This window comes from Lepeophtheirus salmonis, chromosome 13, assembly GCF_016086655.4.
Source record: "Lepeophtheirus salmonis chromosome 13, UVic_Lsal_1.4, whole genome shotgun sequence".
Lineage (NCBI taxonomy): Eukaryota > Metazoa > Arthropoda > Copepoda > Siphonostomatoida > Caligidae > Lepeophtheirus > Lepeophtheirus salmonis.
This window is the reverse complement of record NC_052143.2, coordinates 9,071,863-9,091,209: the sequence shown is the minus strand read 5'-3', so window position 1 is coordinate 9,091,209 and position 19,347 is coordinate 9,071,863. Positions and strand designations below refer to the sequence as shown.

The window sequence follows — 19,347 nt, the reverse complement described above, 5'->3', positions numbered from 1 at the left end:
GTCATCAAAACTATGTCCTCTTGTTGCAAAGAAAAATGGGCAGGGAAGTCTAAATTAACCCCAGAACGAATACCAAGGGGATTTCTGATGATTTACAGAAGAATGGGATTGAAGAACAATATCTAGAATGCTTCACAAAGAAGGTTATCATGGGATACGTCCAAAAAAGACACCATAACTCAAACCTCGACACATTAGATCAAGATTAAAGTTTGCCAAAGAAAACTTGGAAAAGGATACCTTCTGTATGACCTTCTGATAAGTAATAATATGGTCAGATGAAACAAAAATCGAGCTTTTAGGTCACAGCTCTAACTTGTTTGTTTGGAGGAAATCCGGAGATGCTTTCCCTTCTCGTAACACGATACCTACAGTAAAGTATGATAGTGGATCAATCATTCTTTGGGGCTGTTTTTTTTTCTCCAAAGTTACTGGAAGGCTTATCAAAATGAATGGAAAAAGGAAAAAAGAGGATTATACCAATATTTTAGGCGAAAATTTTAAGACTCTCCACAATAAGTTTATGCCTTGGTGGATAGATGTTATTCCGGCTGTACAATGATCCCAAGTATTCCAGCAACTTTGCATTCTCGTTGCTTCAAAGAAGTAAGATTAAGGTTTTGGACGGGCTTTTGTTCAATCCAGACCTCAATCCTATTGAAAATCTTTGGGGTGAGTTATAAAAAACGGGTTCATGCCAGAAAAAACAAAAATATCCAAGAACTCATGTCATTTAGTAATGAAGAGTGGAAAAATATTCCTTCTACACATTGTTTGAACATACTAGTAAATTATAATGAAAGATTAAATTGGCTATTAATTAAAGCCAATACCTTTGCTTTGTCTTTTTTAAATTATTGCTTCTATAATAAAATATATATACGTTTTTCTGTTTATCAAAGTAGACAAATTGTAAATCATTAATTATCAATCAACATTTCTAATTATTATCATTCTATCCTATCGTGTTTTTTTGATTTTTTTTTATAATAAAGGAGTATCTAAGTAAAAATGCACATAACTGTATGTGCATTGATTTGGATTATTAAAAAAAACTTTTTTTTATTTATTTACACAAACTAAATGACATTAATTTCGCTAACTAGTTAAAGTTATAATAACATAAAAACGACAAAGTAATCAAACTATATTTAGAATAACATACTAATATATAAATATTCTTAAATTTGATTTAGTAACAATAACATAAAAACACAGTTAACATTTATTACATCTATTTTACTTCATCCTTTTGTTGATAGGATACCTCTTATGAGTTATTTCATATTATATGAAAAGGTTTTTAAATTATGAAGAATTCATTAGTCAGTTTCAGATCCTGGAGATTGTTATGATTATTATTATTTATTTATTGACATTAACATCAAACATTCATACATCGAGTCCGGTTCTGCTTCATTTAATGGCTTATGTCTCCTGCAGTTACATTTAGGGATTCTAAATAACAAGGCATCTTGAAGTCATCGGAAACAATGTTTAACACGGCTGTGTAAGTGGCACACGCTCCCCCTATTATTCCAATTATAATTAAGAACCAACAATAACCCCTTTCCCAAATAGAAATCCTCCTATTATGATGGATGAAAGCAATGACTTTGGATATGTAAAATACTTTATATACAAATTTTACCTTTGAATCCAATCTTTATCATTTGTGCTTGAATCGATTAGTTTCATGTAGAAAAGGGGAGGGAAAACAAATGTGAGAGCCGTTATGGAGGTGGCTCCAAGGAAGTCTAAAATACTTCCAAAGCTGGGAATTGACTCTGCGATGAATAGGAGAAAAAACGTTACCAGAGTACGGAAAACACATCTCTTCCAATTAAAGTCTATAACAAAGTAAACGGAATTATTAGTTTGGTTTTGATTTTTTATCATTGACTGACTACATACGCGGTTCGATGTTTAAAAGACATTCAAAAAACTGTGATGGAGGATTGGTGATGATGGGAAAAGCGGATATTAAATGTAGAAGGAGTAAGATTTCAATAGTATATCTCATGGGCCCAGGACTCAGGGATAGTACAATGTTATCCTCTGCATCATTCCCATAGGAGTAGTATCCAATTCCCGCAATTGGAAAGTAGAGTATAAAGAGAATGGCGCAGGCCATGATGGCAGAAATGTGGAATTTGTCTCTTCTCTTCATGTCAGCTTGAATTGTTGGAAAGGTGGATGCTCCAGCAAAAGCAAACATGATGGACGAGAAGGCTTTAAAAGAGCCAAGAGGAGTGGGATTTGAGAATTCTCTTTCAGTGGTAAAGTTTTCACTATCTATTATTCCTTGGGCAATTATCATGTAGGTAGCAGCAGCTGTAGTAAGAAGAGCTCCCACTGCAATGGGCCTATGGTATAATTTTAAATCAATTATTTAATTAATCTTTTTACTACATGTTTTAACCTATAACTTTTGTTGATTCAACAAGTTAATGTTTGTTTGCAAACTAACTACTCATACATAAATTTGATTGTAGAAATTTAATTAAGAAATTATAAAGAAATTTGTTCATTGTTTGTCTAGGTAATAGGAAGGATAAACTATTGGAAATTCATTCTCATCATTCAACAAGAGTAAACAATTCATGCGCGATGTACATACCAAAAGTCTTTTGGTGTTCCCATCCATGTAATAGGAGTTAAAAAGAACGTAATGATGACCATCCATAAACACAAAGATATATGTATATCAAAGAGTTCAACCATAAGAGAAGCCAAGAGTTGAGATATTAGGACAAGAAATACTACTCCCCCACCATAGAGAGTTAGTGTAATCATGAAGGTCGAAACGTGTCTTTAAAATTTTTTAATATCAATCATCTAGAATAATTTCATTTTTAACGGAAGGTTTAACTCACCGACCCCAGGGTCCCACTGCTTTTTCCCCAATTGTTGGATATGGATCTCGAACTTGAGCCCTTAAATGAGGATATCTTTCTTCACACATGATCCAGCATAGACCTAATCTTGTTCCACTGAATGCAGAATTGATGGTAAAGAAAATGATCAATAGAAGACCAATAGGCCCAGCTAATTGAATGAGAAATAAGAACATTTTTTTATACTTTAGGTTAATTAGTTGAATCGTACATATTTCAATTAGATACCTATATTTTCATTAGGTATTTATGCAGGCAAGTTGGGGATTTTCAGTTAAATTACCAAAACATAATGGTACTTTAATAAATTTTAATTATGGATATGGGGGTGTAGGCAAGGGGTGGCCAAGAAGGCTGTAGTACCCCCCAAAAAAAAAGAAGTAATATTTGCTTTTTACTAGGAAATATAATATTTGAATTTAATTTTCAAAAAAATTTAATAGTTGAAATTTAATTTAATTTCTCTATTTTTTTTTCAAAATATTTCATTTTTCAAAATTTTTTCGAAAAAAATTTAATTTTCTGTGAATAGCTACTATGGATGTTTGACTTATTTTTCGAAAAAAGTTAAATTTTTTATCAACAGCTTGGGATTTTTGAAAAATTTAATATTTTGTGAATAGCTGTGAATTATGAAATTTTCTTCGAAAATATTTAATATTTGAAAATTATTTTTTCTAATGTATATCACAAAAATGTAATTTTTGTGAATAACTGTGGATTTTTTTAATTTTTTCCAAAAAAAATTAAATACTTGAGATTGAAAAAAAATAATATATTTGAAATTTAATATTTAAATTTTTTTCCCTCTCCCATAGTATATATATATATATAATCCTACGGACGCCCCTGGAATAACATTAATATATAAATATGAAGAAGGTAAATTAAATTTTTTATAATACTCATAAATTGTTTATTTTACTTACCCGTTCCTTTTAATGCAGCTGGGAGTGCCAGGATTCCTGATCCAGCCATTTCTCCAGCCAAAAAAATACCAGCAGTTATTATTCCAAGACCTTTCTTAGATATATGATCATTTAATGCAAAGTCTGGAGGTATCAAATCTAAAGGAAGGAAATTCAAATAAAATTACTTGAAAATATAGGGATTTTGAATATTCTGAAATTAACTTATAGTTTGTAATAATAAAATACTTTTGGGTTGGGTTTATTGGTAAAAATGCTGGGGTCTTTTATGTTTTTCTTTTTTTTCACTAAAAAATAATTCCCTTTTGACAAAAAGTGGGACATTTTATTAATGATTAAAAAACTCGAGGATGACTCCAACCCGTAATTGAACTTATCCGAGGAAAAGAGAATGCTTGATCACAGAGGGAATGTTTTTTTATATACAAATATACAAAATTTTATAGGCATCATATCTTATTTGTTAGTTTTGGATGTTTAGATAGTGAGTAATTGATGATTCTAAGGAAATATCTTTCAAATGTTGATTTTTCAACATTTAAATCCAGTTCTAAATACCGGATTTAAAGAAACTGTACCAATCTAAAAAAAATAGTACTGTCTATAGCGAAGTCAATCATTCTTCTTATATTATTGATATAAGAATTAATATTGGAGTCATATTTATGAAAATATTGCATGGGGTACAAAGGCCATGTATGCAAAGACAACTTTTTCTGCTTGTTTTTATTATTGGTCTCTTATACATATCAAAATTCCTGAGCATTTTCAGTGTCTACATTTGTTAAGATTTGAATTATATATAAGTGCTGGTATGTTAATGTTATGATTTTTGTATGTTTGTATTAGTGAACCTTCTAGGGAGTAAAGTACTACACAGTCATCCCAACATATTAAACCTTTTTCTTAAACTCTTATTATTATTCTTGAGGAGGGAACATATTAATTGATATAAGTATTGAGTAGCTACGTGAGAGTCTGCTCATGAAAAACGGAGAGACGGATAGTAACAGTGAGGATTTATTGACAACTTATCTTCTATATTATTCAAGCGAAATTCAGCGGCATCCAAAGGGGTGGGCTGAAGGGGCTGTATTCCTCAAATTAAGGAATTTCGCTAATTACTATATATTTTTTTGTGTCAAGTTGAAAAAATGTTACAAGATAATAGGGGTAAGAATTTTTTTTTTTTTTTTTTTTTTAAGATTTTTTTTTCCCAAAAAAAAAAGATCATTTGGGGCAAATTATACAACAGAGAAAAAAATTCCTAAAAATTGAATTATTTGTACATAGCTTTGGATTTTTGAAATTTTTTCCAAGTTTTATAGTTTTTCCACAAAATTATATAATTATTGAAATTATAAAAAAAAAAAAATAATGTTTGAAATTTTTTTTTTTTAAATTTAGTTTTTTATAAACAACTGTGGATTTCTGAAAAAAAAGAGTCAAAAAATTTGTATTATTGTAATAGTTTTAGATTTTTGAAATATTTTGCCAAAAAATTGTTTTTTTCAATGTTTTTTTATAAAAAAATTATTTTTCTTTGAATAACTATGGATTTTGAAATTTTTTCGAAAAATTTGAAATTCAATTTTGAAATTTTTTTTTCAAAAAATATAATTTTTAGTGTTTAGCTATGGATTTTTGAAAAAATTTTCAAAAAAATAAATATATACATATAATCCTGCGGACCTCCCTGAAATGTGTTTAATAGCTAATGTCTAATTACTTAGGGCAATGCCTGCTAGTATTTAATAAAATGAAGAACTCATCTGCCCATGTCTGGCAAAAAAATGTATTGGCTCAGTTTTGGTCATAAATTAGATATTATTGCAATGTTCTATAATTTTCAAAAATATTTTGCAAAAAATAGATAATTGTATATACATTTTTATGGTCTAGTAAAATAATGCATCTCATATAATGGTTAAATAAAAGTCTGGCAATATAGAGTATCTAAGATATGACACACAGACTCTACTTATTGCCTTTTTCAATAAGCTAAGTTTAAAAAAAAAATAAAAATCACTCAGATTGTATATTTTAGAACATTTGGGTGGCCAAAAAAGCTGGTGTCAGAACCAACTAATTCAATCAAAATAAAGAATATTATGTGGCATGAAATTTAATAAATTTTCATCGTGGGATTAAGTTATTACTTTATACGTGAAATACATCTAACAAAAATTAATATCCAGTCTTTTAAAGTTTAAATAATGATATGGGTCACACTCTGATTCATCTAGAAATCAAAGAGCTATTTTTGAGTCTTCTGAAGGAATTGATAATGCTACAACGTTAGTTATTTTTGTATAACTTTCAAATACAAGTTAAGCCATTGGACGTAACTCAAAATTATTGTTTGAAAACAACTTTTATTGAATATATGTAGGTGGCAAACTCCAAAAACGTTTTTGGCTCTTCTGTAAAATTTGACTAACGTCAGATACTTTGTTTTCCCAGACCAAGGGAGCCCTCTCCTCTTTAATAAAATCCTAACATTATACAAATGTCCAAATTTTGAGATATTCATTTGTTTGAAAAAAAAAAAACCCAAAAAAAACCCTGCTTTTATAACTATAAATGATGTGCATTAGTTTGCAACGTAATTTCAGACAAACAACAAATATTTGCAAGGAATTATAACTGATTAATCATCAAAGCAATTATTTACATAGAATATGTACCTACATATATGATAAAAGTGTCCACTTACTTTGAGGTGTATATGCCGTAAGGCTGTGTCTTGCTCCTCCCATAGACATTCTTGCAAGATGTTTTAGTCTTCTTTTTAAACTATGGAGAAATAAATAACAAAATTGTTTTATTTTTTGAGGGAGAGATTGTGGAGAATGAAGGAACTCTCCTCTGGTCAAGTGATTAGTACTGAATGGAAGAATGAAATAATCGTTTTTATTTTTTAGCAATTTTTTTTCTCCGTTTCTCTCATTTTGATTATATTTTTATTTAAAGTAGTTCCTTTTATCTACACAATCTCAAAGGATAAGTTATCTTCTTCCTTTATCTCACTAACAAAAAGAACAAATAGCCAATAGATTGTGTATTTAGAAGAACCTTTCAGTACACTTATAATTAGTGTTGTCTCGGTCCTTATTTATTCGGTCCAGTCCAGTCTTAGGACCGTCAGTCCTTGGGACCGGTCCTTGGAATTTTTCATCAAAATATCGATGGTTTACTAAGGTAAATAAGATATATACATTCAGATTATTGCACATATCTTACAAAAAAAAAAATTATAAAAACATATTATGTTGACACATAGTTATGTAATTTACTCTATTATTTAACGGAATAATTAAAAAGAGGGGGAAATCCTTATTGACGTCACAAGGGATGGATTTTACCATCTCTAAGGACAAGCAAGTCGGTCCTAAATAAGGACCCACACAACACTACTTATAGGTTCACGGTATACGAAATATAGGTAGAATTTGCAATTTTAAATGTGTTGAAATAATTAAAAGGGTTAAATAAGTAATGACATCACTTAAATATGATCAAGTTAGTAAAAACTTCAAGATCGGATTTCTTACAAATAAAAACTAATATTTATTTTTGATATGCTTTAATAGATTATGAAGGGGAGTAATAAAAAGATATTTACATATGTATCTATCTCAGAAAAGCAATATAAAAAAGATAGATATAAAAATCTATTCTTTAATTAAAGTTGTTTTAGTAGATGAACATATTTAAATGAATATATATTCAGATTAGTACTTTGCCGAAAGGACACTTTTTTTTAATAGACAAAACAATAATTTTTATGCTAATAAAAACTAGCATAAATAGAAAAAAGAATCCCCATTTAGAAAAGTGGTATAAGGCAAAACTGGAATATTTTAATTCTCGAATATTACTACAATTTTTAAGTAAATGTTTTGCTTTTAAAAAAAATATTTACAAAGGCTCAAGGTTCTGATCATAATACTCTACAAAACCTTAAAAATAATTGAGTAATGATACCAAAGAGGGACAAAATATTTTTTGTTTGGCCTTAGTACTGGGCAAATTATTGGACAATTAATATGGGATACAAAAATAATTATGGAATAATTAAATGTAGATGAATATCCCTTCCTGCTTAGATGTACCTATGTAAAAGAAAGAAAGTTAAATGTGACTTTGGTTGATGCTTATAATTAAAAATCCATAAGCACTAAATAATCCTTCAAGATTATAAGATTTAATACGTCAGATTGTTACATAAATTGTACGAGTATATAAATCATGTGTGATGATAACGAGGAATGATAATGTCAAAGAAATAGAAGGAAAGGAGAAAACTGGATTTTTTTTTCTTGCTGTTTACATATCATAAGAAAGAAAAGGATAGTCTTGTAATCTTAAATATGACAATTTTTTTCTCAAAAAATTTCACAAAATCAGCACATTTTATTATTGCTTAGAATCTATTGTTTAATTTAAATGGATTTTCAATAAAGGTTAATGCATTGGTGAAGCCGATATAGCCTCTCAAAGATGACAAAGAATGAAATTGTATTATAAGAACGAATAAATATTGATGTTGGTATGCTTAGGTTTATCTGAAATCAAGTTCTTACTTTATAATATTGTTCAATTATTTGACGCCATCATTCTGTTGATTATATACATTAATTATCATGAGTTCCCCGTTTTGACCTTCATCTGTTAGGGATATCTCTGAGATTCGACCTTTAGAACATGGAAACGTCACATTTCGCGTTGTGGATGTGGAAGAAGGACAAATAATTAAAAGGTTCCTCGAAAATGGTTCTTCTTACTTTGGATACCTTTACATACTTTTGGAAATAAAGCTCCTTGTTTTAACTGGTTCAAAAAAGTATTTTATTTCTCTATTCAGTCATGAAGCGTATGTGTTGGGACATTTTGCTCCCCTGGATAAGGAAGATCAAAAAATGGACGGAGAGTTTGTCTGACAACTTTTTCTTTCCCTTTAGCTATGGGAGATCTACAGTTCAGAGACTATATGCTTATTATTTAAAAATATGTTCAAACATAGACATCATAAATTGACTGGAAATCCATCTAATAATCCGTACAATTGAAATATAAATGAAAGGAAAGAAGGTATTAAACATTTTATGGAGAACCTAATCAAGAATCATGGTATTTCTGTACCGGGAAGATTTGCATCTCATGATCTTCAAGCCATATGTTTCCCGAGTCATTGGAATAGGAAAGAAGCTGTATTTAATAAATATAAATATTCATGTTTGGATGATCAAGGATACGATAAATATTTCAGTAGACAAACTTTCATTTATCATTGGAAATTTGTGTCTCCCGAATTTATCTACAAACTAATATTTTGGTTGATTGGACATTGAATATTAATAGCAATATTAAGTAGGGCTTGGACCATGTCCAAGCTGATTACAATTCGAGGGGTTGAATACCCCAAAAAGCATCAAAAACATATAACATTATTAACAAGGTTGTGCCCTTATCGGTCTAGCAGTTCCGGTTCTTGAAGTGCCCCAACCAGAACCGACAAATTCGAACCAAGACTGTAATATATTACATATCGGTCTTGTTTCTTATACTTTTGAACCTATTTAGAATTTAGAATATATAAAGAAATTACAATATACATATATTATAAAGAATAAATTAGCTTTAATAAATTAGTCAATTTTGTGATTTTTTTTTTTTTTGTATGTGCATTTGAAGAGTTTTCCTATGATTTTTTTACGTTTTTTTACAATCGTATCACTAAGCTAAGAGCTTCCTATCGATCTGGAAAAGTAGTTTTAAGCATCACACGGTGTAAATAAAAGAGGGAAGGGGTGGGTTAGATTATGGATTCAGGTCGACTATTAAGTTTGTTGGGTGCCCTAATATTTCTTAGGCCAGGTTTTCTAAAACTTTACTTTTCCAAAGATCATTATTACATTTTTAGCTGAGGCCCCCTTTATACGAAACATGTGTACTATCTATATGTAGACTGAAAGCAATCCTCAATTCTACATCTTACTGCGCTCCCCCTACCTCCCGATCATTCTCCCAAGGCCCCACTTTGAAAACTATTTTCTTAACCAACCTTTGTTTTTAGGTCCCTTTTTGGAACTTGGGCACTACGTATGAGGTAATTGTGGTCCTTTTTGTGTCATATTACCTTTCCTGGGCCCGAATTTTCTAGAGAAAACAATCTTTTTTTTAAATGCCTTTTATCAAACTGAGCCTGTATTTAAAATAACCAAGACCGAAAGCTGGACTGGCCACAACCTTGGTTATTAACTACGGACTTTTCTAAAGCTAAATCAATTCCTTATACGTCAATACAATGGGGAAAAACTCATTTTATTTGTCTTTATAAAGTTAATCTTTTTACTATCGAGAATGAAGGATTAGGAACGTCCAATGTTTGATGAGACTGAACAAATACATTTTGATTTCTAACGTTCTCAGTCTATATAATCATATTCTAAAATATTTATAGGAAACATATAAGAAAGGGTAAAATTGCGTAGCATCCGTTTTATACCATGAACTACATATTTTAAGTCCAATCTGCGTCTTGAAATTCAATTTGGTCATTGTGGGTAAGAAAGTTTGAATAGGTTTTTATATTTTTCCACTTTTCACGTTTGATTTTCCTTTACAGAGCCGAGAATAATAATGGCGTTTGTGGTATACATGGTTATTTGTGGTGCATTTGATACAATTTCTATTCACTTTCTTGCTGAAAATCATTCAAGTTTTCGCCAGACTGCAGCTTCCGTGTTATTTTAAAATCATACTATAATCAGCAAAAAATTGATTGCGTTGAAGATTTAGTGGAAGTCGTGGAAAATTCCTCTATTTAATTTAGTGCCATATCTTCCTAGAAAAGCGGATGCCCACTAATTCAGAAGTAAAATTGAAAGACATTTTTGGACAATTATTTTCACCCTCGAAAAGGAATAAAGAATTATTTCACATTAACCTTCACATCTACTTTTCCAGGAGTTTTATATGTTAAAAAATGGTCCGATAGTATACACACTATTCCTATAAATTTATTAAAACCTGGAATTCTGTACTCTAATTCATCATTATCTATTTTTAAACAAAAAATAAATAATTGGAGGAAATAATGGAATATCAAATGGAGAATGTTGCTCCTTTGATTTATTGCAGTGAAGAAAAAAAAGTTTTTCTTACAACAAACTATAAAACACGAATCAAACTTATCTGATACAGAATTTTTTAATATTTCTTCTTCTCAAGATATACTAATTTTGTATTTCAATCTACTTCTCACCATACAAATTTCGTTCCTCCGTCAAATTCATCATCACCATCTGATGGTATTTAAACCAAACGGAATAAAAAAGTAGTATTTTTCATATAAATGGTGTAATTTGCACTGTAAATATTTTGAAAAAGGAGATTAAAAAATGTAGATATTGCACACATTGCATAATTTTTTTTTTTTTTTTTAAATCTTGCAAGAAATTTATTTGTACAAATCCCAAGTCATAATTTATACGATAAATTACAAAATTATTCTTGTTGGAGGTCTTTTATTGTATACCTCTTGAATTCATAATAATTGGTTATGGATAAGAACAATTATAAAAGTATATGTTTATACTTGTATTTTATAATTAACTAGCAACAGTTGACCCGGCGTTGCTGGGGTCACGCAGGGAGAGAAAAAAGGTCAAATTAATTGAAAAAAGGAACTAAATATTAATAATAAATGAAAAATATCTAACTGATAGAATTTATAAATAAAACGCTTAAATAAAAAAAAAATTGGTAAAATAGGGTGTCTTATTTGGCACAAATAAACAATAAAAGTATATTTGATATTTGGTATCAAAAAATGAGATTTAAGTAAATAAAAATGAAGAGAAACATCAAACTACATGAGCGTAATACGCGGCACCAAACGATAATATTTATTTATTTGCAGCATGTTTGAAACTAAAACACTCATACAATAAGGCAAATTAGAGAAGGATTGTATAAAAATCCTGTAACTGCATTCAAATCGATAATTTTAATGAAACAACACCAAAATTTCCTTTATTTTTTTCGACTGTTACAGATAGTAATTTTCTTGTTTAGAGGAATACAACACAAAGTAAAAATATCTGCCCCTAGCAAATTCCTAACTTTTGTCATTTTTGGTACAGTCTAATATATTTTACACGTTATAGCTGTTAATACCCCAAATATTGATTTTTTATTAATATTAAATGTATGACTAAATTTGTTTTAAAATTAGTTAAATATTGAGATGTAAATAAATAATTTTATTTTATATTTTAGTTTAGATCAATTTAGTTATATACATCAAAAGTAGACACAATTTTAACTCACAATCCCTATATTTCTTACATTAAATTCAATGACATTTAATTTTGTAAATCAAAACCAAACCTAACCTCTATTTACTGTTGAAATAGAGCCAAAATACTTTATTAATTAATTCATAATAATAAAATAATTATCTGTTTCAAGCAAACAGCTAAATCTATTTAATAAGGAATATAAAACTGTATAATAAGAAATATTGTATTATCTAAAGTATTAATTTATAAGATTGATAACTTTTTTATTTGAAATTATAAGACTATCTACTTCTTATAATCACAATTCTTTAGAAATACAATTCTCCCATTCAACTACTATAAGGTCAGTAAAAAGTAATCCATTATTATTTTTCTTTAATTTCAATTTTTTATTTACCATAGTAAGAATTATCTGATTTAGGTAGAATATACACCGTTTTGTTTTAGAGCTTATTGTCATTTTGAAAGTAATTTCATAATGCATCTTTCATAGAAAACCTTCGTTCCTATTGTTAAAAAACGGGGAGAATCGATTTTCAAAAGCTTATTTGGAGCGAATGTTTCTCCAACAAAGTCATTCGACATAGAAATGAACAGGTGGTAATTACTTGGTGCCATGTCCGGACTATCAGGTGGATGCATAAAAATTTGCTAACCAAGCTCACAGAGCTTCCAGCGAGTCAATATCGATTTGTACATATTTGAAAAACTACACATTTTAATTTAGTAAATTCAAAGGAATAGTTTCAAATCTTAAGCCAAAAAACATCTATTTATGGGAATTTAGTCATTATTACAATATTTATTTTAGATAAAATAAGAATTTTAGTACCTCATAATCCTGCAAGAGAGGATAAATACGGATTACATTACATATTTTATTCTTGTATTACAGGATATTTTTTTATGTCAAAATATGATCCTAGAGGATATAGTAGTATGCAAATATTATGAGTCTAAATAATTTAGGGGGCTTGAAAACTAAGCTTACTCACACTCCTTGAGCCCTTGTCAAAAGCTGAATAGTATTTAACAGAAGTGAGAAAAAGTCCTTAAATATTTGATCTTATTTGTTTTGAGAACATTTCAAGTCCATCATTATAATATAGGGTCCATGGAGTTTTGGCTTTTCGTGATGAGTCCATTATAAACTAGCTTTCAAGCCGCTAGTATTAGCTATCGAGTTCAAGCCAAGTCTCGAGTCTTTGATTGTGAGATCTAGTCGAGTTAAAAATTAAGAGGAGTACCAATAGGGAACGAGCAAACTATCAAAAATATATTATCCCCCCATTGTCGCTCGGGCTAATATCAATATGGATTGCTTAAGGGCTCTATTATCGCTTAAGATTACGTCAGCTGTTGTGTGACACGATTGTATTCTTTAGCTATTTTAATAATATTTCATTCTTATAAATTGCAATATTGCGGTATTTTTGTAAGTTGTTGGACAGTTATTAATTATCATTATAACTTAAACATACCTATGCCATCGTCTTCTGTTGTCCCTGGGTGCTCGAGAGGAGGATCATTTCGATTCCCTCCAAATGAAGGTGCATGCCCTAAATGGTGGATCGCTCTCAGACGAGAAGACGATAATGGTTCACTCTGGAGGTCATCCCCATACTTTGTATTATGTGAAAAACACTTCAAGCCAGAAGATTTCCGAGTGTCAAGATAAACTCTAGCTTCCGTGTGAGAAAAAACATATTGTCATTTGAAAAGAGATGCAGCCCAATCTCTTATTCCTTGGTCACAAGTAAGTAAAAATCCAGTTGAGGAAATTTTTTTGCTGCATCAACATTGAAAATTGGGCAAGTTTAAGGTCCTTAAATCTTCCAAAGAAATCTTAATTTATAAACCCATACTTTTTTATAGAATGGTAACATAATTAATATTGATGACAAAAGTATGATCATGGCTCCTGATCAATACTTGGATGTGTTAGTGGAGGAGGTACATATTGAGATCATCAACGAGGGTATTTTCACACAAGACCAATCAGATTCGTTGAACACAAAGAATTAATATGTTCAAACTACTTGTAACAAAGAAAAACGCCTTCGACTCATGTTCTCGATCCAAAACTGTTTTAATAATCCATCAGGTAGATTAATAAATGATAAATATCCCGTGATATTCTATGGAAGAATACGTAAGTTGTATTTAAAATCAGCATCCATGCCTTCTAAAAGAAAAATGGTAAACGCATTCGTTCTTTTTCAACTTTATTCATATCTTTTAAGAGGGATATTTATCCATCTGTAAAATATTCATGCCCTATCCTATAGACAAGTGTGAATTTGACTGTAAAAAAAATTACTTTATTTCAGCAATCGCCAACTACAGAGGACTGAGTAACTACAGTCTACAAGGATGATATTGAGATTGACATTATGTTTAAAATGCACCGTACATCAGTCGAAAAAGTCTTCAGTACATAGTTGAACTTTAAGTATTATCAATTTAGAGAAATTGATCCATTCTTGCCCCAAAAACATCATAGACCTCTACATATCAGAGGAATGTAAGTCGTAATTCTCAAATACGAGAATGATCTTGGATCTTTTTCATTTCTAATCAAATATTTAAAAGAACTGTTTTAATCCTCATCATCAATTTCCTGATGCGCTTCGTCTTTCTAAATTATAAAATTGTATCCGTACTATAGAAATCATTATTTTTTACTTATTTTCAATATCATTACAAAATTCACTTCTATATTTTCTGGTGTGTGATAATGTCAAGTTTTTTTGGTCTCCATTTTGGTGATATTATAACAAAGTTGTTATTTTGAGTTCAATAAGAGTTTTGATATTAGCATTTTATTTATTTGCTACATTTTTGTCATATTTTGGCGAAATAATCACTGTCTCATAATATAAACTAAATAATTGACAAATTCACATTAGCGGATAGTATCTTAAATTGAATTAAATAAAGAAATAGCTAGATACCGAAGAGAAAATCATTCAAATAGCTGTTGATGAGGAAACAAAAAAGAGGAACAGACGCAGGGTACATTAAACTCCCTCACACCCAAGGTTAATAGAATACAAGTTTATACCATGTCCATGGACATATAGAGCAATTGGACAACAGATTAGAAAACGCGCGCTCCAAGGGCAGCCTTATAAAAAGTTCACTAATATGTTATTTTTTTAATAAAAATATATTAATACGGGTTTTAAATACAAATTGTATGAGTCATAATCTATAAATATTTATTCATAATAGGACATTACTAAGAATTTAAGACTAAATACTCTGCAATAGATCACCAACATATAAAGTTTACATTAATTATTTCAAAAATAGATGCAGATACCAGAAAAATTAAATTAATGATCATAACTTAAACATTATCAGATTTAAGTTTGGGAACCTTCCTAGATTTGAGCTTGTTTTCGGATGATCTTTTTCTGTCTTCCTATCGGATGTTGTCATTGAGTTGAGAAAACCAATTTTTGCACATCATGTTGAAGAGGATTTGAGAAATCTTGCCAAGAATACTAGGCGGTTTGTGACCTTGATCACATACAGTATAAAATAGTGCTTTGATTGTAGATTCGGAGCTATTTCTTGACTCTTTATAGTGGATTTCTTTGATATGAGCAAAGTTAGGGTGTAATTATGATTTAAATCCTAGACGGTTCAGGTGAATGCTGAAGTATTCTTGCCTTTGGAAGCTGTTATACATATTTTTAAATTGTGTACAGGGTCGAAGATGAGATGAACTTTCCTATCGATGTTGTGTGAAAATTAGTGAAGAGCTTCCTGTTGACTGGGTGTTTATCAACTAGTACAACGATAAATCCCATTTAATAGAGGGTTTTCATAATTAGAGTATATTTGCTGGAGAAGAATTCAGCGTTTAATCTGGCAACTGGTATAAGTTCTAGCAAACCCATGTAGTTTCCTCCAACGGATTTGATCATAAATGTAAGGACAGTTTTAGTTGTTTGGCTGTTCTCGAAGCCCAAGTACTTACCTCAAACAAACTCGAATCTTTCTGCGGTGTAGATTTAAGCGATTATAAGATTGATATTACGCTCTCTGCTGTTAAGGTATTTATTCCTTGTTCCAAGATATTTAAATATGGATGACGGTTGTCCAGTCTCTACGGCAACTGCAGTAGACATAGTTCTAAGAGACTTGGGGCATGAAACTGTAAGGCAATTAATCTTGAAAATTTGATCACAGAAGACAAACATAGAGAAGTCAATGTGAAAATCTCCATCTATTGAGTTTCTTGAAGAGTAATGTCATCTGTTCTATGATAAAAGACAATTTTGATTCAATGAATTGACTCCAAGTAGTGTGGGGATGCAAGTAGTTTGTTCAATAAGGCAATGAGGATTTCATAAGTTTCTTCTTTATTCAAGAGCTCTTTTGATCCTAAATACACAGCAATATTGATTGTTTCAGCTACTGATTTGATGACATTAGCCTTTGTGGTAAGACAGTTTGAAACTGAACTTTGGCTTAGCGTATGATGCCCATGAAAAATTCGAAAAGTAAGGTTTTCTCGGATTTCGAGGCTACCCTTAATATCAAGGCATACAGTCGCTTCCAACTTAACAAGGACCAATTTGGAGTATTTAATTAGTATAAGCCCCGACGGTAATGTTTCAATTAACAATTTATGATAAAGCTCGTTTTCGAGCTGGAGTCGTAGGTCACTATTCGATGCTCGGGTGGGTCTAGAAAGAGGAGAAAACAGGTAGAGTGGAAGGTTTGGCCCCACTGAAGGGACAACATCCTTCTTCAGTCTCCTGAAAAATTAAGTTATTTAATTAAGTACATATTATGTCAATCCTTGAATTAGTTCTATATTTTCATTTGAAAGTAACTTAGCCTTTTACCCAAAGCTAGAACCTGTTTTGAGCTTGTTCCCATGAGAACCCTACCTTAGCTCTAGTTGCCGATTAAATTGATGACCCTTGGCCTGCCTTTGCTCTACGGAATGGGTAATATAATCAAATTTCGTGAAATTGAGGATGACAAGTTTTGTAATTTATAGTATTTTCTATATTTTTGAATTCACTTTGAGATCCACTTTCTGCCATGGAGCAGCCCCCTCCCATTTGGATTAAAAATCCATATTATGAGGCACATTGAAACCAAAAAACTATGCTATAGGATCTTAGAATTCTTGGGGATGCCGTAGAATCCTTGACGACATCCGAGGACACAGCACTTCCATCCCAATCCCTTAAACTTGACAGTCAAGATCGGAATCCTGATGCCATAAGTATAGTATCTTTCACTACTGAAAACAATGACTAATCAATTTTAAAAACGAGCTGTGAATTGGAGCTGGCGCGCTTATTTATTCATTTACATGTAGCTAGAGATGTTGTAAATGGTTATACCAAGGAATAGGCATTGAACAAGTGCGAGTAAAACGCTGGAGCGAGACATATGGTACTTTGATTAAAGTTATGGTTTTGGAGGAAATAATATCACATTATTCTGCTGTAGAAATGAGAATCTTCTATATTTTAAGTAACACTAGAAAAGTAGTCCAAATTTTCAAGTTCTGGAATACTTAAAAAAAAACTATAATTATCGAAAATAAATTGGACTTTTACATGTTCGAATCCATGTAACATACCCAAGTGTTTAGTACCCGAAGAAACGGATGTTAAATAAACACCTTTACACCATTTGAAGCTAAGGACCCACTTTGAGATAATTGAGGAAGTTGTTCTTCGTAAATCCAGAAAAGACAAATGGTAAATAAATAGAAGTTATTATTAATTTATAATAAAATAAAATAAATTATACAAATTATTAGTGACTCTATACATTTACAAAATGAAATGAGATATTTTTATCCAGAAATAAATAAACTTTTTAGCAAAAAAAAAATAGAATAATCATTGGCAATGCTAACAAAACTATCGAGAAAAGAGAGGCACATTATCTTTAAGAGTCTAGAATTTTCTTCCCCTCGTTTTCCAATGACAAAAAAGGCACATAAGTAATAAAGAAATCAAGGGTTCTAGTGATACAATCACAAACTCCACTTTATAAACAGAATTGTAGTTGAGATAAGTTAAATCCGCGAAATCAAGGAAATTGAAGGACTCTTATCAATGAAATATTTTTCTTAGAGTAAGTGAAGAAAGAAAAGGACTTCAGAATTCAATGAAGGAGAAGTGGATGGAGGATGAGAACTCTTTCTGTTCTTCACTTAGGTGTTTAGTGGATTATTTTTTCTTTTTATGGAACTCATTAGTACTTAAAGCCGTTTACGATTATTCCGAAGAAAATTTGAAGGAATTTATGTATATTTGAACATAGAGGCAATGATTCACGGGGTCATAAGTCACTATCACAGACCTTAAGAGCGAAGGGGCATCTGCACAATGAACAATCCTTCCATTAAAGAAGATGAGATCCATTGAGTAAGGTTCAAAGATGAGAGATCCATGGAACAGAATATGAAGAGAGGATCAGAATGTGCGTGGCAAGGATATCTAGGAATTCTCGATAGCTCTATGATCTTAAGAATACAAAGCGTTTCGCTCCTCCAGAATTAAGGAACTAATAATTTATAATTTGCCACTCCGTTAATGCTAAATTCAGTTTATCATTGATTACAAATTTCATTTATAGTTTTATTAATAAATTATGTTAATATACAATTCATAAAGGAATTAATTTGAGTTCTGAATTACTTTGAATATATCACCTTTTATTGGGTAATAAACCATTGGGAAAGGTGGAACATAATATTAGGTAAAGAATCTTCTGCCGTCTTCGCATATCTTATCCTCAATAAAAGGTATCCAATGGCTTCAAAATTCAACTCAACACATTGACATTGAGTCAAGTGGAATAGTCGTGTTAATCCAGTTAGACTTAATGTTATTGGTATGAGCACATGTTAGGGGATCCAAAACAATTATTTATACATGAAAACGAAATGTTGATAATTTCCCAAGGTGAAAACTAGGAGCGAAGCTACTCCAACTCTGACAGACTCCATACAAAACTTGAACAGTTCTAATTCGGAGAGAAATTTAACCTTCAATCAAATATGTATTGGAGGTATCCATGGAAAAAAAGACATTAACTTCCAGAAGTGGATCCATTTTATTCTTTCCCCAGACGGAGTTGGATGTACGGATATTAACATGATCCTTTTATTAATTATTAATGTGAATGAGGGCAATGTGTGAGCAAGGTTAATAGAAATACAAGGTT

General features: G+C 30.6%; 1 protein-coding gene and 2 long non-coding RNA genes across 4 annotated transcripts; 2 read left to right on the top strand and 1 right to left on the bottom strand.

The window, feature by feature from the left end:
• Positions 1 to 1,036: 1,036 nt before the first annotated feature.
• Positions 1,037 to 6,789, bottom strand: LOC121128109 (uncharacterized). 2 transcript variants are annotated; one of them, XM_040723680.2, is made up of 8 exons: positions 6,543 to 6,766; positions 3,827 to 3,964; positions 2,877 to 3,048; positions 2,621 to 2,812; positions 1,915 to 2,366; positions 1,652 to 1,850; positions 1,399 to 1,589; positions 1,037 to 1,339 (listed from the first exon to the last, which is right to left on the bottom strand). In XM_040723680.2, the coding sequence occupies exons 1-7, from the start codon at positions 6,589 to 6,591 to the stop codon at positions 1,421 to 1,423; spliced, it is 1,371 nt and encodes a 456-aa protein (XP_040579614.2). In that variant the 5' UTR covers positions 6,592 to 6,766; the 3' UTR covers positions 1,037 to 1,339; positions 1,399 to 1,420. The 2 variants fall into 2 exon arrangements, with proteins under 2 accessions (XP_040579614.2, XP_040579613.2); XM_040723679.2 differs by having other exon boundaries at positions 1,037 to 1,589; positions 6,543 to 6,789.
• A 3,422-nt stretch (positions 6,790 to 10,211) lies between these two features.
• On the top strand, positions 10,212 to 11,272 carry LOC139906969 (uncharacterized). The gene is made up of 2 exons (XR_011783249.1): positions 10,212 to 10,395; positions 10,458 to 11,272. It is a non-coding gene; the product is annotated as an uncharacterized lncRNA (long non-coding RNA).
• Positions 11,273 to 13,555: 2,283 nt separating this feature from the next.
• Positions 13,556 to 14,853, top strand: LOC121128673 (uncharacterized). The gene is made up of 3 exons (XR_005868241.2): positions 13,556 to 13,891; positions 14,011 to 14,239; positions 14,466 to 14,853. It is a non-coding gene; the product is annotated as an uncharacterized lncRNA (long non-coding RNA).
• Positions 14,854 to 19,347: the final 4,494 nt, after the last annotated feature.